The following is a 19,777-nucleotide window of genomic DNA, read 5'->3' as shown; positions in this document are numbered from 1 at the left end:
GAAAAATATATATAAGTCCTTTACAATGGTGTTACCAAACCAGAGACCAGGGGAAGGGATCTAGGGTTATGAATACCAGGTCATGAGGAGTATTTGAAAACAATTCAGATGTTTAGCTTGGAGAGAAAAGGCCAAGGGTGAACACATGGAATTTGAAGGGATGTCACGTTGAAGAGGGATTCAGTTTGGTCACTGATGCCCCAGAGGTCAAAAGTAGGACCTGTTTATTTTTTCACTTGTTGATTCCATCCCCATTCATAGATGACAGCATAGTATGGTGGGGAGTTCCCAAAGAGGGGAAGGATTCTTAACCTCTCTCTCAGACTGGGGAGGCGGGGGGAAATTTCCCTCGGCAGGGTGCCTCACCGGCAAATGTGTGAAAGGTTGGGGTGGGAAGAAAAGCACAGAGGTGTGAGAGCAAAAGAGCGAATAGTTTGGTGGAGCTGAAACGCATAGGGGTTAAGTTGGGGAGATCCCAAAAGGAAGGGTGGTGAAGTGCTTTGGGTGTTACATTTTGGATTTTGTTTCAAAGGCTCCGGGCATCGAGTGAAGGTGGCTGAGCTGCAGGGTGAATGTTCAGATCTGTAGTTTGAAAAGGTGCTGGGAAGGCTGGATCTGAGAGTGGCATGACAGGTCATAAGGCGGCCAGTTCTGTCAAGCCTCGGGAGGGCCTGAAGTGGGGAGGGCCTGATGAGGACCCTGGGCATGGAGGGGAAAGGGTTGTGAGATAAGAAGAAGAACAAAAGATGGACAGAATTCATTGGTTGATTAGCTGTGGTGCTGAGGAAGGATTTAAAGATGACTAATTCAAGCAGCTGGGTGGAAGGTGGTGTCATCCTTTGATACAGAGAATGTAGGAGGCGTGTATGGAAAAATGGTGAATTCAGTTCTGAACCTGTTGAGTTTGAAGGACCCGTGGGACTTAGAAGGAAACGCTCAGCTGACTGTGGGGTATGCAGGCCTAAGGTTCAAGGGAAATCTAAGCTGAATATAAAAATCTGGGAGCCATTAGTGTGTTTTTGGTGCTTGCAGTCTTAAGGAGTAGATGGGCTCAGCCAGGGGGAGACTCCATTGTAGAACAGTGTAGAATAGAAAGCAGTGAGGGTCAGAAATGGAGCTGCAGATCTCCAAAGTGGAGTGTGCCCAGTGATATTGGGATGCCAGAAGAATGTACTGGAAATTCCATTTGTCTTTTATTTTCTCTCTCTTTCTTTTTTTTTATAGTAATGGTCAGATATTTTTGTAGACTGTCCCTCAATTTGGGCTTGTCTGCTATTTTCTCATGATTAAATTGGGAAGAATACTAAGGTGTGTCATCCTTTTAAAAAATTTCTATTTATTTTGTGTGTTCTGTAATATATTATGAATATATATTTTATACTAGAAATGTATACTTTATAAGTAAATATATGTATATTGGGAATACTTTCAAACTTTATACTGAAAGGGTTGAAATCTCAAAAGTTTGGACGTCACTGCTTTAAAGGATGGGAAGGGGAAGAAACTGAGGAGAAAAGTAGCCGGAGGGATTGGAAGGAAAACCAGGGGCCCGGGCTTATGGAGGCCAAGGCAGGAGAGTTTCAAGGAAGGGGTTGTCAGTATCAGTTGCTTTGGGAAGTTACATACATTGAGGGCTGAAAATTGTCTTTGGGATTTGGTGAGTCATTTCAGTGGCATGGTGGGGTCAGAAGCTGTGGGTTAGGTAGCAAACAGGAGATGAAGAAGTAGCAGAGGCAGTGATGGCTGACAACTCTTCCAGGATTCTTCGTCTGAAGGGAAGCAGAAGTAGGTGGAGGCTGGTAGGACCAAAGGAAGGGTTTTGTGGTTTGGATTTTAGAATGGGAGCACCCTACGCGTATTTTTATGCTGAAGCGAAAGAGCCAGTTGAGAGGGGAAACGGCTAGTGCAACATGTGGCTTCATTCATTCAATCAACAAGTATCTATTGAGCACCGGTGTGCCAGGCACCGTTTCAGCCCTGGGGATATTGTGTGAACAAGATAGACTGAAACCTCTGCCCTCGTGGAGCTCTTTTGTACAGGGCCAGCTTCGTATGCTCCAAACCATATAGCCACCTAACTCCTGATACATCCTCTCTTCCAGAATACAGACTTAATAAACCCTGAATGAATAATTCAGTAGGTGAATGAATGAAGGTCCCTTGAAGGCTGAACTGTGGGATATTTTCAACCGGAGGAGGGACATCCCTGCCAGCACCTGGAAGGAGAGGAGATAAGGATAGGGGCTTGTGCAGATAAACTTGTGATGGGGAGAGGAAGCAGGAAGCTGGAGGAATTCCTGTGCTTTCTCTTGAAGCTGGAGATGAGGTTATCTGGTGAGACTGAGTTGGGAGTGATAAAACTGGAAGTTGAGAGAAGTTGGGAAGCCAACTTCTTAAACTTTTTAAAGGGTTAGAATGTTGGGACAATGGAGATGATTGCTGGCAAACGTGGCGCTGAGGTGGCATCCCCATTCACTGGTCACATTCAGGTAGAGGATGGGTGACTTTCTTTCAGGTATCCCGGAGATGCCTGCGTGAAGCAGCAGTTTCTCAGTATAGGAGTCCTTGTAAGGTTTTCTGAAGCTCTAGGCTGCTGAAGGACTGTTGTACAGGTGTGGAAGTGGATTCTAACTATAAAGTTGAGGCAAAGTAATTTAGTAGAGCTCTGCTGGGGTCGAGTGAGTAGGGCTGCATCTCAAACAAGGCAATCTCCAGATCCAGATATTGTTCTTTAAGTGCGTATGGTATTCAGAAAGTATGCCTTCCTTGCTGCCCCATTTTCCTTAGAGTTTGCAGTTAACTACTACTTCAGCGAAGCAAGATGTCTGTCATTTACAAACTGCCATTCCATCCTGCTAATTTTTGTCTGCCTTCGGGTAGAGCAGTTTGGAAATTCCTGCTCTAGTGGCTGTGCTGAATGAAACTCGTAACTCTTCATGTTGTATCAGCACCATCCTGAGGCCTTTTATTTACTGTCAATACTGCAACACCAAAACATTTACTGTTGCTTCCAACGTTATTCCCATAGCCTGTAAGTGGTACTTTCCTTAGGTCAAGAGAGTAACAGTGATGCTTTGTTAAAGTCTAATTTTCCTGTACTAGGCATGACCAAGATTTGTTTTGGACTTGGAACTAATCTTTTCATAGGAACTCGAAAGTTTCCATTAGTTACTTGTCCTTGTGTAATCTAGACATCATTGGGTTAACTCACGATGGGTGAAGAAGCAAGATACCTACCTCATCCTTAGCCTTGGAGGGCCTATAACATAGTCCCTTGATTCTCATTCTCACCTCTTAATCCCAGGCCCCATACCCCTAGACTAGTTGATTTTATTATTACAGAATACCTTTTCTCAGCCTCTTGATATGTGCCTTGGAAAAACTATGTCCTGGACTTTGTTTCTAGAGTCTGAAGTATTTTACATTCTGACTGGTAACGTGGACCCCCCATTTGACAGTACTCATTTCAATAGCTTTGCCTGTGGGACATAAGGGAAGCTATGATCTATCCTAAGATATACTAACCTGCTGAAGTTTTGGCGTGATATACTAGGAATTTTATGAATTTGCATTTTCAAGAGAGGATCGATGGTAGAAATATTTATTTGTTTATTTATGGCTGTGTTGGGTCTTCGTGGCTGTGCGCGGGCTTTCTCTAGTTGCGGTGAGTGGGGTCTACTCCTCGTTGTGGTGTGTGGGCTTCTTGATGCAATGGCTTCTCTTGTTGCGGAGCACGGGCTCTAGGCACGCGGGCTACAGCAGTTGTGGCTCGTGGGCTCTAGAGCGCAGGCTCAGTCGCTCCACGGCATGTGGGATCCTCCTGGACCAGGGCTCGAGCCCATGTCCCCTGCATTGGCAGGCGGATTCCTAACCACAGAGCCATCAGGGAAGCCCTCGATGGTAGAAATAATTTACAGATTTCAAGTTTCTTTTCTTCCTTTCTGGTCTGGGCCAAGGTTTTGGTTTTGGTTCTTTAAAAATGTGGAGAAATGCTGCTGATTTCTAATTCTTGCCAAATTGCCACATGCCCCTGTTTAAGGGCCATCTGTAGGAAGGCACCTAGATCATTAGGAGAATCTTGTTTCATAGTTGTAACTTTGTTACAGCAGAATGTATGGACTTAAATTCTTACAGTGATACTTTGAAAAAGAATTTGTTGATGTTTAGGTTTTAGCATTTTGTCCAATCAAAATTTAGTATGCTAAAGTCAATGGAGAATGGGAAAGTATGTATTATATTTAATAATTTTCAATGTGGGTACAAAAGATTTATGATGGTGATCATTTATTAATCTGTTTTCCTTTCAGGTGTCTTAGGGAACGAGTTCAGTATATTAAGATCACCAGGGTCTGTTGTTTTCCGGGATGGAAATTGGCCCATACCAGGAGAGCGAATCCCAGACGTGGCTGCATTGTCCATGGGCTTCTCTGTGAAAGAAGTATGTGTATTTTAAAAAAATATTTGGAGCTGCTTGTGCAAGCATTTTTGTTGATTTCTGCTAATATGCCAGGAAAGCAACGGGCAAACATAGGTCCAGGTCACAAAAGGAAAAAGCTTATTTGTAGTCAGGGAGATTTTGGATAAGTGTTCGAAGCTCGGTTATGAAAACAAATCATTATAAAAGATTAACCATGTAATCGTTTATTCATAGTAGTGACGTTCTTTGTTATATAAGAGAATGCATCTGTCCTACTATTAATAGGATGTATAATTTTATTGTGTTTTTCCAGTACACGTGATAGATTTGTGTCTTGGTTCAGGCTGCTATTACAAAGTACCATAGACTGGCTGCTTTATAAACATTTATTTCTCACAGTTCCAGGGGCTGGAAGTCTGCCATCAGGGTGCCAGCATGGTAGGGTTCTGGTGAAGGCCCTCTCTGGGTTGCAGACTGCCAACTTCTTGTCGTACCCTCACATGGTGGAGAGAGCCGGAGAGAGCCCTCTGGGGTCCCCTCTATAAGGGCGCTCTAAGCTCATTCACGAGGATTCCGTCCTCATAATGTAGTTACCTCCCTAAGGCCCCTACTCCTAATACCGTCATACTGGAGGGATTAGGATTTTGCAATATGAATTTTGAGGAGACACGTACATTCAGTCCACTGCAATTTTTTATGAATGATAAAATGTATATGCATCTTACCTGAATTTAGGAAAATAGTGTGGTCAGTAGCCATAACCTTTTGTAATAACTGGCTGCTTACATGATTGTTGCGTAGGGGGCCTAGGTCCCGTCAGTATGAGACATTTTATAAAGCTCAGGGCTGGAAGAAAGGAGATGGAGTTTGCTTTATCTTCCTGTCTCCTCCCACTTTAAACTTTGGTGCTTTTGAGGTGGTCTCTAGATGTCATCAATCACTCAAAGGAACATTCTTCCTAGGTCCTGAGTGCCCTTGAAACCAGAAGCAATGCATGGGAGCTGCCTCTGCTGGGCCTTTGGGTGGAGCCCCCGCGTTCCTTGCGTGAACCTGATGGGTTGTTCACATTTAAGGATGAAATTTGTACCTAGTTCTTTACAAACTTAATTTTGACTACAAATGGCTGTCAAAGTAACCTTTAGAAATAATTACTAATCAACTACTGAGAGTTACTTTCAGCAGGAATTTTATTTATAAAGCACTTAGTCTAAAGAGAATGTTGTAATGGTAGCCTTGCTGTGTCACTGTGAAAGAAAAGTGATGCTGTAGGTAAGGGCAAAGAATGATGTGAGGGAAGAAAATGTCCATGGTTATATGGAAAAGAGAATGTTTTGTAATCTGGAATTTGAAAAGTACCTACATTTTGTTTATTTGCCTGCTTTTTTCCACAGAAGGTTTGAGATGACTTATTATTAGACTTTATTGTTTCAAGTCTGTAGAAGTTTAAGAAAACGAAGAAGGTAGAAATCAGCATCCTCAATTAGGAGATTGCAACTACTGCTTTAAATAAGACATTTGCTGTCCGTGTGAGTTTTCATTGCCAGTGTCATCCCAGTACCCCGTAATTCTGCTTGTTAGATGTTATTAGGGAAATGGTTTCCTGAGTTGATAATTGGGACAGTTTCACACTTTTCAATGTGTAGGACCTTTCTTGGCCGGGACTCGCAGTGGGTAACCTATTCCACCGTCCTCGGGCTACCGTTATGGTGATGGTGAAGGGAGTGGACAAGCTTGCTCTACCCCCAGGCAGTGTCATTTCGTACCCTTTGGAAAATGTGAGTATTTATTATAAAGAATTAAAGGGATGCATTTAAAATTTTGTTTTGTCAGCTGTCATTATGGATTGTGTTCTAAGCACTCGTGTTGTTTTTTTAATGCACTGATAGTCTTTTTTTAATTATATGATGGTTGTAAATTTATTGAGACTTGGCTGTTTGCCATGGATGAGAATACTTTCTAAGGTAACAGAGAAATTGGCCCACTCTCAGAATAGTCAGAGGCTCAAAAAAGAGAAACCAGTTGAGGGTGTAACCTGCTGACATTTTCTAGGGCATTATTTTGTCACCTTCCCTTCAGAATTTTATCATTTTTGTGTAAGAAGGAGACTGGAGGCAGTTTTGCTGGCTCACTTATCCCTTCACTGGCCTTTCAGGCAATATGGCTGACTGAGCTGTTGTGAGAGGCCGTCCTTCTACTGTAAGCATATAGAAGTCACCAAACATCTTTACATGTATCACTAAACTCGAAAGCAAGCAAGGGGTACACACAGGTGCCAGATATGAATAGAGAATTCAAAAGCCACAGTGGTGAGCAGGAGCTGGAGGTGAAATTGTGTTCCCTACAGAAAGCCTGGGGCTATAAAATGCTGTCTTGTTCTTGAAAGGAGGACTATTAAAACCCCAGCTGCCCCAGGGCTACCATGAAGGAGCTGGGTTGCCACCCTTAGCTGTGGGGCCCAAAGAGCCCCCCTAAGGGAAATCGGAACTATGGGCTTGTGCTGTGCAGTCACATGCTCCAGATTCACACAATCCACCCCACACAGACACCTCCCCAGCCCAGGGCTCCTCCGGTAAAAAAGAATCGAAGAGGAGTTGAATTTCCCAAACACTTGAAGGAAAAAAACGCCATGAGAAAGTCAGCAGGTGCGACAAACAGAATTCATCCCCCTAGAACTACTGCAGATAACAGACCAGCCTCAAAAAGAGATTTAAAAATACATACATTAAAATTGTGAAAGAGTTAAAGGAAGGGATAGAAACCAGAGGCAGTTGAAAGATATTTTTGATATGTGGTGCTTTCATTTTCACTTAAAAATATTTTGTAATTTATACTGATATACTGATTTCTTTAACCCATGAGTTATTTAGAAGTGTTGTAACATATGGGTTCTTTCAAAATAAGTTTTGATTTTTCAGTTTCTAATTTCACTGCATTGTAACACTGGTCTATATGATGTTGATTTTGGTGGTGGGGCATGTTTCACACTTTTCCTGTGGTCTAGTATAGATTATCTCCAAGCACACATGACATGCTTACAAAAAAATGACCATGTACTAGGCCACAAGGCAAATCTCAATGGATAATAATCAGTATCATATAAACCACCCTCTCTGACCACAATGCAGTTAAATCTGAATACAGTAACAAATGATACCTTAAAAAATGCTTGGAAATGGTAGAAACAAACACAAGAACGACTCCTCAGGTTTAGAGCACACTGAGGTAGACTAAAGCCAAATCAACACCTAAGTATAGTGAAATTGAAGAACTGTCAAGGACGCGGACGCTAATGATGTTGCCAGAGAGAAAAGACGCTGTCATGACAAAGGAATGAGAGCAGAATGGTAGCAGATTTCTCATCATTGCCATTAGGGACCAGAAGCGCAAGAAAGGAAAAGCAGGAATTGCATAGTATGAAGCTAGGCTGAGAATATTGTTTAAGTAGTTATAATAAAATGATACAGAAATGAAAATTATAACTATTGGGAGGGTGGAGAGAGAGAGTGCTTGTAAGGGGATAGGGCTGTGGTTGGTAATGTGGGAGAGCTAGATCCTCATTTTCTATAATGGCCGATAAATACATAATGCCTAAAATTAAAAAATCAAGATGGAGTAGTATAAACATTTAGAGGTGGTGGTAAAAAGAAAAGGAAACAAAAGATTTGAAGGTGAGTGCTATAAATAGGTACTAAGGATGTAATGTTCAGTCAGCATGATGACTGTAGTTAACACCGCTGTGTGATACATGTGAAAGTTGTCAAGAGGGTAAATTCTAAGTTATCACAAGGAAAAAAATTTTTTTTTGCTTTCTCTTTTTTTTGTATCTGTATGAGATGATGGATGTTCACTAAACTTATTGCAGTAATCATTTCACAGTATATGTAAGTCAAACCATCATGTTGTATACCTTAAAACTTACACAGTGATGTATGTTAACGGTATCTCAATAAAACTGGAAAAACTAACTCGAAGTGAGGAAGAAAAAAGACGGGGGAGGAAAGAAAGTACCTCATAGAAATAGGAAGTGGATGCGCAAACTTATCTTCCATAGAAAGTCTTAGATAATTGTCTCTTTAAACCGCATGTATATATATAACTCTTAAAAATTAATTTTTAAAAAGCCAACAAGAAAAGATAGCTGGAATAGACACAGTCCTAAATAATTCATTGGTTGAGGAGAAAATTATGGTGGAAGTGCTGAAATTATTTGGAACTGAATATCACAAATGTGCCATATATTTAAAAATTGTGGGGCACAGCTAAAGTGGTAAGAAGCAGGAAAATTTATAACCCTACAGGCACATGTTAGATAATTTAAAAGATTGGAAATTAATGAGCTAAAGAAACCAGAAGAATTTCAGAGTAAATGGAAGGAAGGGAACAATAAAAATGCAAGACGTGAAAAAGATACTTTTAGTCTTCGCAAAGATTATTAAGTAGCTTGTTATGTGATTTCTGTGAAAATCACTGTAGAAGATCTCTTTTAAAACCGTATATATGGGGGCTTCCCTGGTGGCGCAGTGGTTGAGAGTCTGCCTGCCGATGCAGGGGACACGGGTTCGTGCCCCAGTCCGGGAGGATCCCACATGCCGCGGAGCGGCTGGGCCTGTGAGCCATGGCCGCTGAGCCTGCGCTCCACAGCGGGAGAGGCCACAGCGGTGAGAGGCCTGCGTACCGCAAAAAAGGGAAACAAAACAAAACAAAATGTATATATGGGACGTCCCTGGTCCAGTGGTTAAGACGCCGCGTTTCCACTGCAGGGGGCACAGGTTCCATCCGTGGTCAGGAAACTACGATCCCATAGGCCACACAGCACAGCCAAAAAATAAAGTATATTAAAAATCCAATATGCCATTAAGATTTTCATTAGCCTACAATCCAAAACTAAACATTTAAAAAGAGGTCATGTTATTGCTTGACCCTGACTGACTGCTTCTAATCCTTTTAGTGGCAGTAGGTGGAAAGATATAAAGCTCTGAGGGAAAAATCACCCCCAAAAAAAGGAAAAGCCTTAGAATTCCACTTAAAGCTTCTATTTGATTAGCTAGCTGTTATCATTAGATTTCAAGTCCTGTAGATACAGAATTTACATTTTTCCCAGGACAAACGTGTATCCTTATAATGTAGTAGAAGAAAACAGTCATGGGATTTTAAGCGTGACCTTTTTTCCTTTTATAGTATAGCAGTCTATATAATTTTTTCTTTTCCTTCACAGTTTGGCGCTCACCTGACTCAGTAGCTTCTCCAATTTGATTGCTAGGGACACGTTACCTTTAATCTTCAACTTTCCTGCTGTGTGTGCCACTGAGGTGAAATGAGGCTGGAGAGTTTGTTACATGTTCTCGTATTCCTTCCAAAGCCCAAGGAAGTGAAGTGTGTGCTTGCAAAAGGAGGAGCGCTTGTGGCTGACTCAGGGAGCTTGTAACAGGATGCTTTTGCAAGCTGGAACTCTTCCCCTTCTTCAGTTACTCATTAACTTATTTTAAGAGAATTTGGGGAAGAGTTAATATGCATCTTGTGTAAGAGTAAAAACAGATTACACTTCACGTTTATTAATCACATTTATTTCTGCCTGGCCCACGTTAACGAGCTACTTATACACATGAACCTTTTAATAATAGTAAAGGCAATTACTGGGGGAAAAAAAATCACTGTACGAAATCTCCATTAAAACAAAAACATTACTACTGTACTGCTTGTTGTAATAATATTAAGAATAAAATAAGTTTTTGAGGGGAAAATTACCATAAAATAATGTGGGGCAAAAACAGGTCTATGGGAATAGACGTCAGAATTTTGGTTACCCCTGGGGGTGGAGGGAGTGGGGAGAGAGACTTGTAGGGCGCTGATGTTTTGTTTTGCTCTGGTTGGCTTATATGAGCATATCCATTTGTAAATATTCCTTGAGCTTTGACTCCAAGATCTGTGCACCATATTATGTGTATGTTTCACTTTAATAATAAATTCACGGAAAAAAGTACATTTTTATCACAATTAGCTATTTCGGTTTATTAATATCATGTGTTCCCAAGATAAATTTCACATTCAGAATTCTTGTGACATACTTTATGCCTTGCCTGAGTCTTCAGTCTATCTGAAGACCAAACCCTACATCTTATAAACATTTTTAAAATTCTGAAATGAAAAATGGTCTCTTTCAATTATATTCAAGTCTTCAAATTCCTTTGACCTTCTCTTAAATGCAAGTTAATACATTATCATTATTGTAGAATATACATTCATTGTGGCATATTTTATCAATATTGAAACCAGATGTATTGCTGCTTAAAATACCTGAATGACCACCAGAAAATGGTCGTTTGTGGAAGGTAATGTTTTGTCCTTTATTTTGCACGTTTTTTCTCATATAGGCACATTTGGAGACACGAACTCATTGGCCCACTAGGGGGCTGTTTAATCTTCTTGTGCCCTCAAAAGGGCTCTTTGTGTTTGGATATGATTTTTTGATTTCCATAGAAAATGCTGGTACATTTTTTTTAAGGCTCTTTTTTTAATACTATGTAAATGATTTTTCTTCCCATTTTGGTTCTGATAATAATTAAGATCTCACTATTAAATTTCAGGCAGTTCCTTTTAGTCTTGACAGCGTTGCAAATTCCATTCACTCCTTATTTTCTGAAGAAACTCCTGTAGTTTTACAGTTGGCTCCCAGTGAGGAAGTAAGTGTGATACAGTTTTTATTTTAAATGCTTTAAAAAATAAGCTTGCTTTATTTAATGAAAATTTATGAAAAATGCTGACAGACCTCTGTATATTGGAATTATTCTGTAGAATGTAACAAAATTTTTGGATTCTTGCAGAGAGTGTACATGGTGGGGAAGGCAAACTCGGTTTTTGAAGATCTCTCAGTAACACTAAGACAGCTCCGCAATCGACTGTTTCAAGAAAACTCTGTTCTCAGTTCACTTCCCCTCAATTCTCTGAGTAGGAACAATGAAGTAAGTAGTACAGTTATTGAATGAATAAATGAACATCATTAGTAATTGCCCATTTCTTATGCTCCTGACTTTAGAGCAAACTTGACCTTTTAGAAAATGAAAAGTTTTGCAAGTTTATTGCTTGGAGTAGATTCTTTTTTCCTTTAGTGTAATTTTTAAAAAATGAATCTCATGAATGAATTGACTCTGTTTGTGAGCTGATCTGTAGTAATAAATAGCACTACGTTCTAGCGCAAGGGTTGCCACCAATTGATCCTGACAGGCCAGAAATCACAGTAACTAGTTGGTAGAGCTGTGTGGACCTGGTAATGTGGGAGCCATTATTCACTGCCACTTTTGATGTGTTGCCTCATTTTTCTAATTCATTCTTGACTGTACAGTGGAGGGCACCACCCTTACTTTTGACTCCTGTATGCCAGCTTCACCACCTGTTCATGCACCCTCTTAACCACATGGCGTGCCACCTTTGTGGTAGCCTCCCTTCTTCACCTACTCTGGATGACCAGGACCACCATCTTTTATTCTTCAAGGGATGTGAGCAAAGTAGGCTATTGGCAGGACCTCGTTGCAGTGCGCCAGAATGTTCTGATGTCCTGAGGGAAAACCAGTTTAGAGTTTAGATGCTTTATCACAGCTTTATCAAAAATAAAGCTGTTGGGCTTCCCTGGTGGCGCAGTGGTTGGGAGTCCGCCTGCCGATGCAGGGGACGCGGGTTCGTGGCCCGGTCCGGGAAGATCCCACATGCCGTGGAGCGGCTGGGCCCGTGAGCCATGGCCGCTGAGCGTGCACGTCCGGATCCTGTGCTCCGCAACGGGAGAGGCCACAACAGTGAGAGGCCCGTGTACCGCAAAAAAATAGATAAATAAATAAAATAAAATAATGCTCATTTCTTTCTGCTCTCTGCAGGTTGATCTGCTTTTTCTTTCTGAACTGCAAGTGCTACATGATATTTCAAGTCTGGTAAGTAGGCTTCTCTAATTTTTCAGTTCCATTTATTCTGGTTCCGGAAGACATTTCTAGAGAGTCCTTGAATGATAGTTGAATGATAGTGAAACCAGTCAAAAAGTTTATGTGCCCTAGATTTATGATTCCATGGAAGTTGAGAAATCAGCAGTGGTGTTGGGAAGTTTGAACTCATCGCATGTTAACAAATTACTTTGCATTTCTACCTTTAGGAGGGATAGTATTAATATATCTTCCAAGAACACAGGCTTCTGACCTGTTGATTTCTTGTCAGACATCAAGACTCAGACATCAAGACTTAAACAGTTTGGACTAATAATGCAGTCGACCAAGTCAGGAAGGGAATATATATGCCTGTAGTGTGTGTGTGTGTGTATATATATATATATATATATATATATATATATATATATATTTTTGGTGATTTTGGTGAATGACTTTTTTAAAAAAACCCTCCTATGATGAAATAGAAAATCTTACCCGTGTGCCGTCTTCTGAAGTTGTTGCCCAAACTCTCAGTGGGGTTGGTTTGGGGAGTGTGGAAGTGTAGTGCTGGTGGTGTGGGAGGTGACTGCTCTGTGAGCACTGATGGCTCATCTCTTCTGGGATCAGCCTGGTCCAACCATCTGCTCTTTCATACCCTGGCCCGTACCTGAGGTTTTTAAACTAAGAAATTTTTAATTTTTAAAAGAGCTTTTATTATAACTGCTCCTAAAAATGAGATTTGTGTTGGATTTATCAGAAACTCCCATTTAAACCAGTTCTGTTTGCCACCGTTCTAGACTATTGTGGTACCCTGGGGTGTTTCTGCCTAGTTTAGTTAGGTGTAAAACTCCAACTGGCTGTGTTTGACAATACTTCATCTATTTCCTTTTGTTTGTTCTCCTAAGTTGTCTCGACATAAGCATCTAGCCAAGGATCATTCTCCTGATTTATACTCACTGGAGCTGGCAGGTTTGGACGAAATTGGGAAACGTTACGGGGAAGACTCTGAACAATTTAGAGATGCTTCTAAGATCCTTGTTGATGCTCTACAAAAGGTAAACCATCAGTGAATGGGGTGTGAGCAGTTAGAGCACTTGACTTTTAGGGAAAAATCTGCTTAGTGAAATTATTGATTGAAGTCTTTTTACTCACCTTCTTTGAGGGGCCCTCTAATTTCAGTGACCGAGGATGGAGTAGGTCACAGGTGTATGTTGGGATGTCTGTCTTTCGTCTTTTTTTTGGCCTTGCCGAGCGGCTTGCAGGATCTTAGTTCCTCGACCAGGGATCGAACCCGGGCCCCGGCAGTGAAAGTGCCAAGTCCTAACCACTGGACCACCAGGGAAATCCCAGGGATGTCTCTGGTAAAATATATCTAACATAAATTTACCATTTAACCATTTCTAAGTATATACAGCTCTGTGGCACTAAGTACATTCACATTGTTGGGCAACTGTACCACCATCCATCGCCAGAACTTTCAGCTTCCCCGAAACTCTGTCCCCGTTAATCCCCATGAAATAACCGAAGGAGAACACTTAGCACAGTACCAGACATTTAGCAGATACTAGTAAATGCTAGTTTTCTTCTGCCCTTGACGTTATTCACCTGCAGCTCTTCAGTGAGGCTTCATAGTTAAATCTTTGTAGATGTTTGCAATCAACCAGAGACAACAAAGATTTCATTTTTCCTACTTCCCTGCCCCCAACTTATACACCAACAAATTCAGTGACTACTCCTTTCTGGAAGTAATTTTATTTTGAACGTTTATAGAATCTTAACACTTCTCTGAATATTTAAACCTTTAAGACTTGCCTATTTTAAGACACACTGTATTTCATGACCCAGTAGGTATTTGTATTTTTTCTTGTAGTGCACAGAAGCTTTACAAAAATTTTAAATAAGTATGTGTTTTGAGATTCATAGTAACGTCAATAACTCTTCAGTTTGCAGATGACATGTACAATCTCTACGGTGGGAATGCAGTGGTAGAGTTAGTGACTGTCAGATCGTTCGACACATCCCTTGCGAGGAAGACTAGGACTATCCTCGAGGCAAAACAAGCGGTGAGTACGTTTTTAGATTAACTCTAAAAACCCCACTAAATCCTGTATCACTCGTGGGCAGTATGAATGAGCAGTCAGTAAATCGCAGGTTTCTTATTCACGTAGTTATTCACGTAGGTATGTGTGTTTTGCCAGTGATGCTCAGTTCTTTGGGGTTGTAGTCAGATAATGCAAGACTTTGTTAGGGATAAAAGCAAATGTGTCAGAGCCCATAAGGTAATTCAAATATGGGTATTACAAGGAGACCTCAGAAGTTAACATGAGGGAGTGGTGTGGTGCTCTCAACTTGTGGAGTCTGCTTTTCTCAGAGGTACATTGTCTTTGTGGTACAGTCTCCCATTTTCCGGCTACGTACACTCTCTATTAATACAATTTTGACCTGGATCTTGCTTTGATTTTTAAGCATTTAGAGGACATAGGCAAGGGTGCCAGCCCTAGTAAAACAAGCGTGTGTGTGCGCACGGCCAAGAACATTACTTACAGCTGGCTTCATCTCTCAGAGCAGGCGGATTCCCAGTCGTTTAGGGACGCTCTCCTTTGGTTGCAGCCCGCACTCTCCTCTGTTTTACCAATCGCTGTGTGGGACTTAGAGTGAGATGCTCAAAAATAATGAATGTGTTCAAGATAATCTAGATGTGACTGGTTTGCGATTGTTTCGGAGTGGAAAGACTTCTGTTTAAGACAGCATGGCAGGCTAGACAAAGCGAAATTTTCCGACTACAGAGCTAGAAATAGTGGATAAAAAGTAAACACCCTCTTGAATGCACAGTTTAACTCTCAAAAAAGTAAAGGAAACTCTTAAGGAGCAACTAAGAAAGGGAACTGGAGAACTGTGTTAGGCTGTCCTGGGAACATTTCCAGTTGGGTTACTGAGCAACTGGGCTCTCTGTGGGGAGTTGGAACTGACGCCTCCCCGTGAAGCTGGGACCCTGATGGGACCCTGAAAGGGCTGTGCCCGCAGTGAGGGCAGACTAGAAAACAGCCTGCCTGCCAGCAGAAGGAGACAGGAAGGCAGCTTGGGGGCTGTGCAGTCGGGGTATGTGCTGGGGGTGGAATGTCTCCTAGGGAATCCTTAACCACAGGGCCACCTTTATGTGGGTTTGAGGCTCACATTTATACTATCCGCAAGTTCTAGGAAGCCCCAGGCCAAGAAACTGACACAAACCTCAGCCCCAGGCTGGTAAGACCGGTGGCCTCCAGCAGAAGCAAATGTAAAGCCTCCCTGGCAGGACACACCTTCCACACACAGCATACAAAGTATGTAACATGTAATACTAGTGAAGAATTCTAAAAATTAACGTTATAAAGCTGAAGAGAATACTTGTTCTTCTGAAGCTCCCTCTTGTCTTATTCCTTTACCCTCCCCATCTAGAGGTAATTGCTCTCCTGAATATTATGTTAACCATTCCCTGGCTAACCATTCCCTGGCTTTTTCTTTACAGTTTTAATAAATATGTATTTATCCTTAAATAATGTTTGGTTTTGCCTGTCTAGAATCATACTATATGTATTTTACTCTGAGCAAAGGCTCAGTATTGTTTTTAAGAGCCATGCAAGTTGATAAATACAGCAGTAAAATGACCTGAACTACTCTATGTTCCACGGGATGTGCCACAATTGTCCATCCCGTTGATGGATATCCTTGCACATGTCTTGGTACACATCTACATCTACAAGTGTGTTCCCCAGGGCATGAACTGGCTGGATCACAGTATACTTACAGTCACGTTATCGGCGTTGCAAGCAGTTGGAGCACTATATATATACCTCCACCAAACAGTGTGCTTACCTTCTCTGTGAAGGCTCCCCTTCTTGGTTCCTCCTAATATAAAAGGAGCTCTTATGCCACTTATTAATATAGTTTGTTAGATAAATGAATCATAGCTAGCAAACTGGGATAATTTCCTAACTTAACAAACATTCTTCCCTCTTGATTTCTTTATTGTAGAAGGACCCATCAAGTACCTATAACCTCGCATATAAGTATAATTTTGAATATCCAGTGGTTTTCAACATGATACTTTGGATAATGATCGCCTTGGCCTTGGCTGTGATTATCACCTCTTACAATATTTGGAACATGGATCCTGGATATGATAGCATCATTTATAGGATGACAAACCAGAAGATTCGAATGGATTGAACTTTCCTTATGCCAACTTAGAAAAGGGGTTTGGAAATTTTCGTTATAATAAATCTTTTAGTGTGTAAAGTAGATAGTATAAAAAAGCAGATTTGTGTTCTCTATTTTGTGTGCCTGTGATGATGCTCTTTTAGAGCGAATTATAGCTGTGTGATATAGATGCTCAAATACTATGATTGATATAACCATTTAATACAATTAATTTCATTCCATTTAATATTTGGAAACATGCACTGAAATAAATATTTATTTCATATAGGACAGTTTGTGTTGGGAAAATGCACTGAATTTGAAATGCTTAAAATGCTTAACTTACTTCCTTACACAGGACAGGTGAAAGTGATAATTGGACTGTCATATACTATGAACATGAACGTCTTAATGTAAATACCTCTGAAACGAGTAAAGGTTTTTAACTTCAAGCAGCTCTAAACTATGTATGTGCTTATATAGTCACTTAGATTTGGACTTCCATCTGATTGACAGACTACAGCTGTTTTTTAACCTCTTCTGAAAGTTTGGTGATCCGAATGGTCAGGTGTGGATATTAAAGATAGATACTACATTGATGTAAACAGGAACTAGCTTTGTGGAGTTATAGATGCTTGTAATTACACACACAAAAACATGTGGGGGACATCGTGGGGCATGATTTCAGTAATTTTTCCCCTTTTGTAAGTTACTCTGGTTATTCTATAGAATGCTAAGTGGAAGTAGATGCTCCCTACTTTTCATGTGGAAGTGGACCAATAATAAAGAGTGGCAAATAAAGTTAATAATGATTCCAAATTTGTGTCATTTCAATATTAGAGCTATTTTATATTGTAAAAACCTAACTGAAAAGGGTTTTAATCTAATCAAAATTGGCTGTAATCTAATCAGAATTGGCTATTTTGTTACACAAACGGTTTATTCTCACTGCCTCCTGAGATTCATTACCAATATGAGGAGGACATTTCAATTACTATGCTTGTTACTGAATTTATACAGAATATGTGATAAATTCACACTTACTTAGACTTCAGGTAGGGAAGGCTTAAATTTCCTTCCCAGGGGCAGGGCAGCACAACTCTCATACTGAAGTAACTTAGCTACATAATCCTGAAGTTTAAAAATCGAATTGGGTAAGCTATAAGAATTTAAAACGGTATCCCTTAAGCCTTTACCTTATTAGTTCTTCATACTCTACAATCAATTAGTTGTAATATTCACCTTTTTGAACCCTACTTGGGTTTAGTATTAGCTCTGTCTGCCTCTTCTTTGCAAAGAACATCAAATCAATAACCTGAGAAGACAGAGTCTATTTAGCTGCGTTTTCTACCACTACTGCAGGATACCGCTGACAGTTACAGTGTTAAACTTCCATAGAGTGGAGGAAATTTTTGTTTTCTTTTTGCCTCTCACTGAACTATAAATAGTGAAGCTGATAACTCCACAGGAAAGAAAAACTAATGGCCCTAAAATCATTCAAGTGTTCTCCACCACTACCCCCTGCCAGGTTTATGAGGGTGAGGGCATTTTCCGCAAACACTCTGACCCCCACGGAACCCAACAGGGCCTATGTCTGGGGAACAGGGATCTACAACGCTGCAGAGCAGTTAAAATTCCTTCTTCTTTCACAAGTTTATTATATAAATATTGCCACAGAAGTTAGATTGTTATGATGAAATAGGAAGTAAACCAGTGCCTTTGTAATTTAAAACTGATGAGACTAAGTTCTAGGAGAAGAAAAAAAATCAACATGACAGCACTAATCCTTGCATTAGCACCCTTCCATCTGTGGTAGGCAGAAAGCAATTAATTAAAATAAATGTTCTGCCAAGATTATTATACCTGTTGCTGATGATTTGCTCTTAAGTCTAATTTGTTCAGGAACATAAATCATGAGGTCAAGATTTGTGTGAGAGGCAGGAAAGTCAGGCTCATGGCAGACTATTCCACTGACACTGAAAGAGAAAACCCAGTCACTTTATATCTAATCGGTGGGATATTCCAGGTTTATAAAATACCTGAGATTCTACATGTGGTAGATGCTGCTTATAGCCTAATTCTGTTAAGAGTAATAGAAAATTGGTTTTTTACTTTCTTTGGCTGTCTTTTGTGAAGGAATGCTATCCTGAATCCATTTTCACTAGTACCAAATAATATGGAAGCCATAAACTTACTTTTTAATGGGTGATCGACCAACAATTTCCAAAACGTGCAGTGGCATCAGGCCTTCCAACCTTGGCTTCCGGTAGGTTTCTTTCCAGCCTTTTCACGACAGACTATGCAGTGGTTTCCTGGAAAAATAAGTTGTCGTCAGAAAAAGGCATTAGTTAAGAAGCACTGTAACTGAAATAAAGATGAATTCAGTTATCCAATTCACCACTTATTAGCTGAACAATCTTGGGCAAATCCCTTAATCCTCTCTGAATCAAAGTTTTTCATCTACATAACGGGGATGGTAATACTCCAGGTTTGTGAAAGTCAGCATTCAGTGGGATAACATGCTCAAAGGTTTGTGAATGCTTAATATAAACTATAATAATAGTACCAAATTCAAGGAACTCTGCTTGGGCCCATCATTGTACCACTGATATGTACTGGCTAGTTTCTTGATTGCAAATAATAGGAACAAACTTTGGTTAGTAAATTATGTCAGTTGTCCTACTCTAGTGACCTTTTACTGGACCCAGATGCAGTCCAGGAGCGCATTTCGCTTAGTTGTCCTGTCTCCTTAGTCTCAGTTCCCCAACCAGAGACTGGACCAGGGATTGAACCCGGGGCCCCAGCAAGTGAAAGTGCCGAGTCCTGACCACTGGACCACTGGTTCACTTTTGAAAAAGTAATGGCCAGTGATTTTATAGAATGTCTCTCTATAAAATTGTTGGTTTGATATTTGCTCATGATGTCAGGAGGCACATGATCTCAATATGTCTAATCTTCGGTGACATTACCTTTTTTTAAACTCTAATCCAAGAAATAAGAGAAAATTTAAATCTACATATTGAAATGGCCCACCATGTACTTCAGAAAATTGACACTAATCTATCAACTCTGAGACATATCTCATTAAAATTTTAGACTTTTAAGACAAAAGATCTTCAGGGCTTCCAGGCACAAGGTCAAATTACTTATATGAATAAGAAAATTTGCCTAGCATCAGACTTCTCATGTGTAATATACAAAGTACTGCGAGGGCAGAACAGCATTGTCAAGAAACCCAAGGAAAGAACGTACAAGCCCAGAATGTTATATCTCAAAC

The 19,777-nt window shown here is 40.5% G+C and overlaps 1 protein-coding gene across 1 annotated transcript in view; it reads left to right on the top strand.

Annotated features, from left to right (window-relative positions):
- The window catches only part of ATP6AP2 (ATPase H+ transporting accessory protein 2), a 132,204-nt gene extending 114,868 nt beyond the window's left edge, over window positions 1-17,336 (top strand). Inside the window, exons 6-13 of the mRNA XM_060002523.1 lie at window positions 4,308-4,438; window positions 6,061-6,192; window positions 11,002-11,097; window positions 11,239-11,376; window positions 12,283-12,336; window positions 13,230-13,379; window positions 14,268-14,387; window positions 16,336-17,336. Of these exons, the coding sequence (XP_059858506.1) occupies window positions 4,308-4,438; window positions 6,061-6,192; window positions 11,002-11,097; window positions 11,239-11,376; window positions 12,283-12,336; window positions 13,230-13,379; window positions 14,268-14,387; window positions 16,336-16,530 (1,016 nt within the window). The 3' untranslated portion in view covers window positions 16,531-17,336. The remainder of the gene's footprint in view (window positions 1-4,307; window positions 4,439-6,060; window positions 6,193-11,001; window positions 11,098-11,238; window positions 11,377-12,282; window positions 12,337-13,229; window positions 13,380-14,267; window positions 14,388-16,335) is intronic.
- Window positions 17,337-19,777: the final 2,441 nt, after the last annotated feature.

The sequence above is a fragment of the Delphinus delphis genome, chromosome X, assembly GCF_949987515.2.
Source record: "Delphinus delphis chromosome X, mDelDel1.2, whole genome shotgun sequence".
NCBI classification, from domain to species: Eukaryota; Metazoa; Chordata; class Mammalia; order Artiodactyla; family Delphinidae; genus Delphinus; species Delphinus delphis.
This window is presented reverse-complemented; position numbering and strand designations above follow the sequence as displayed.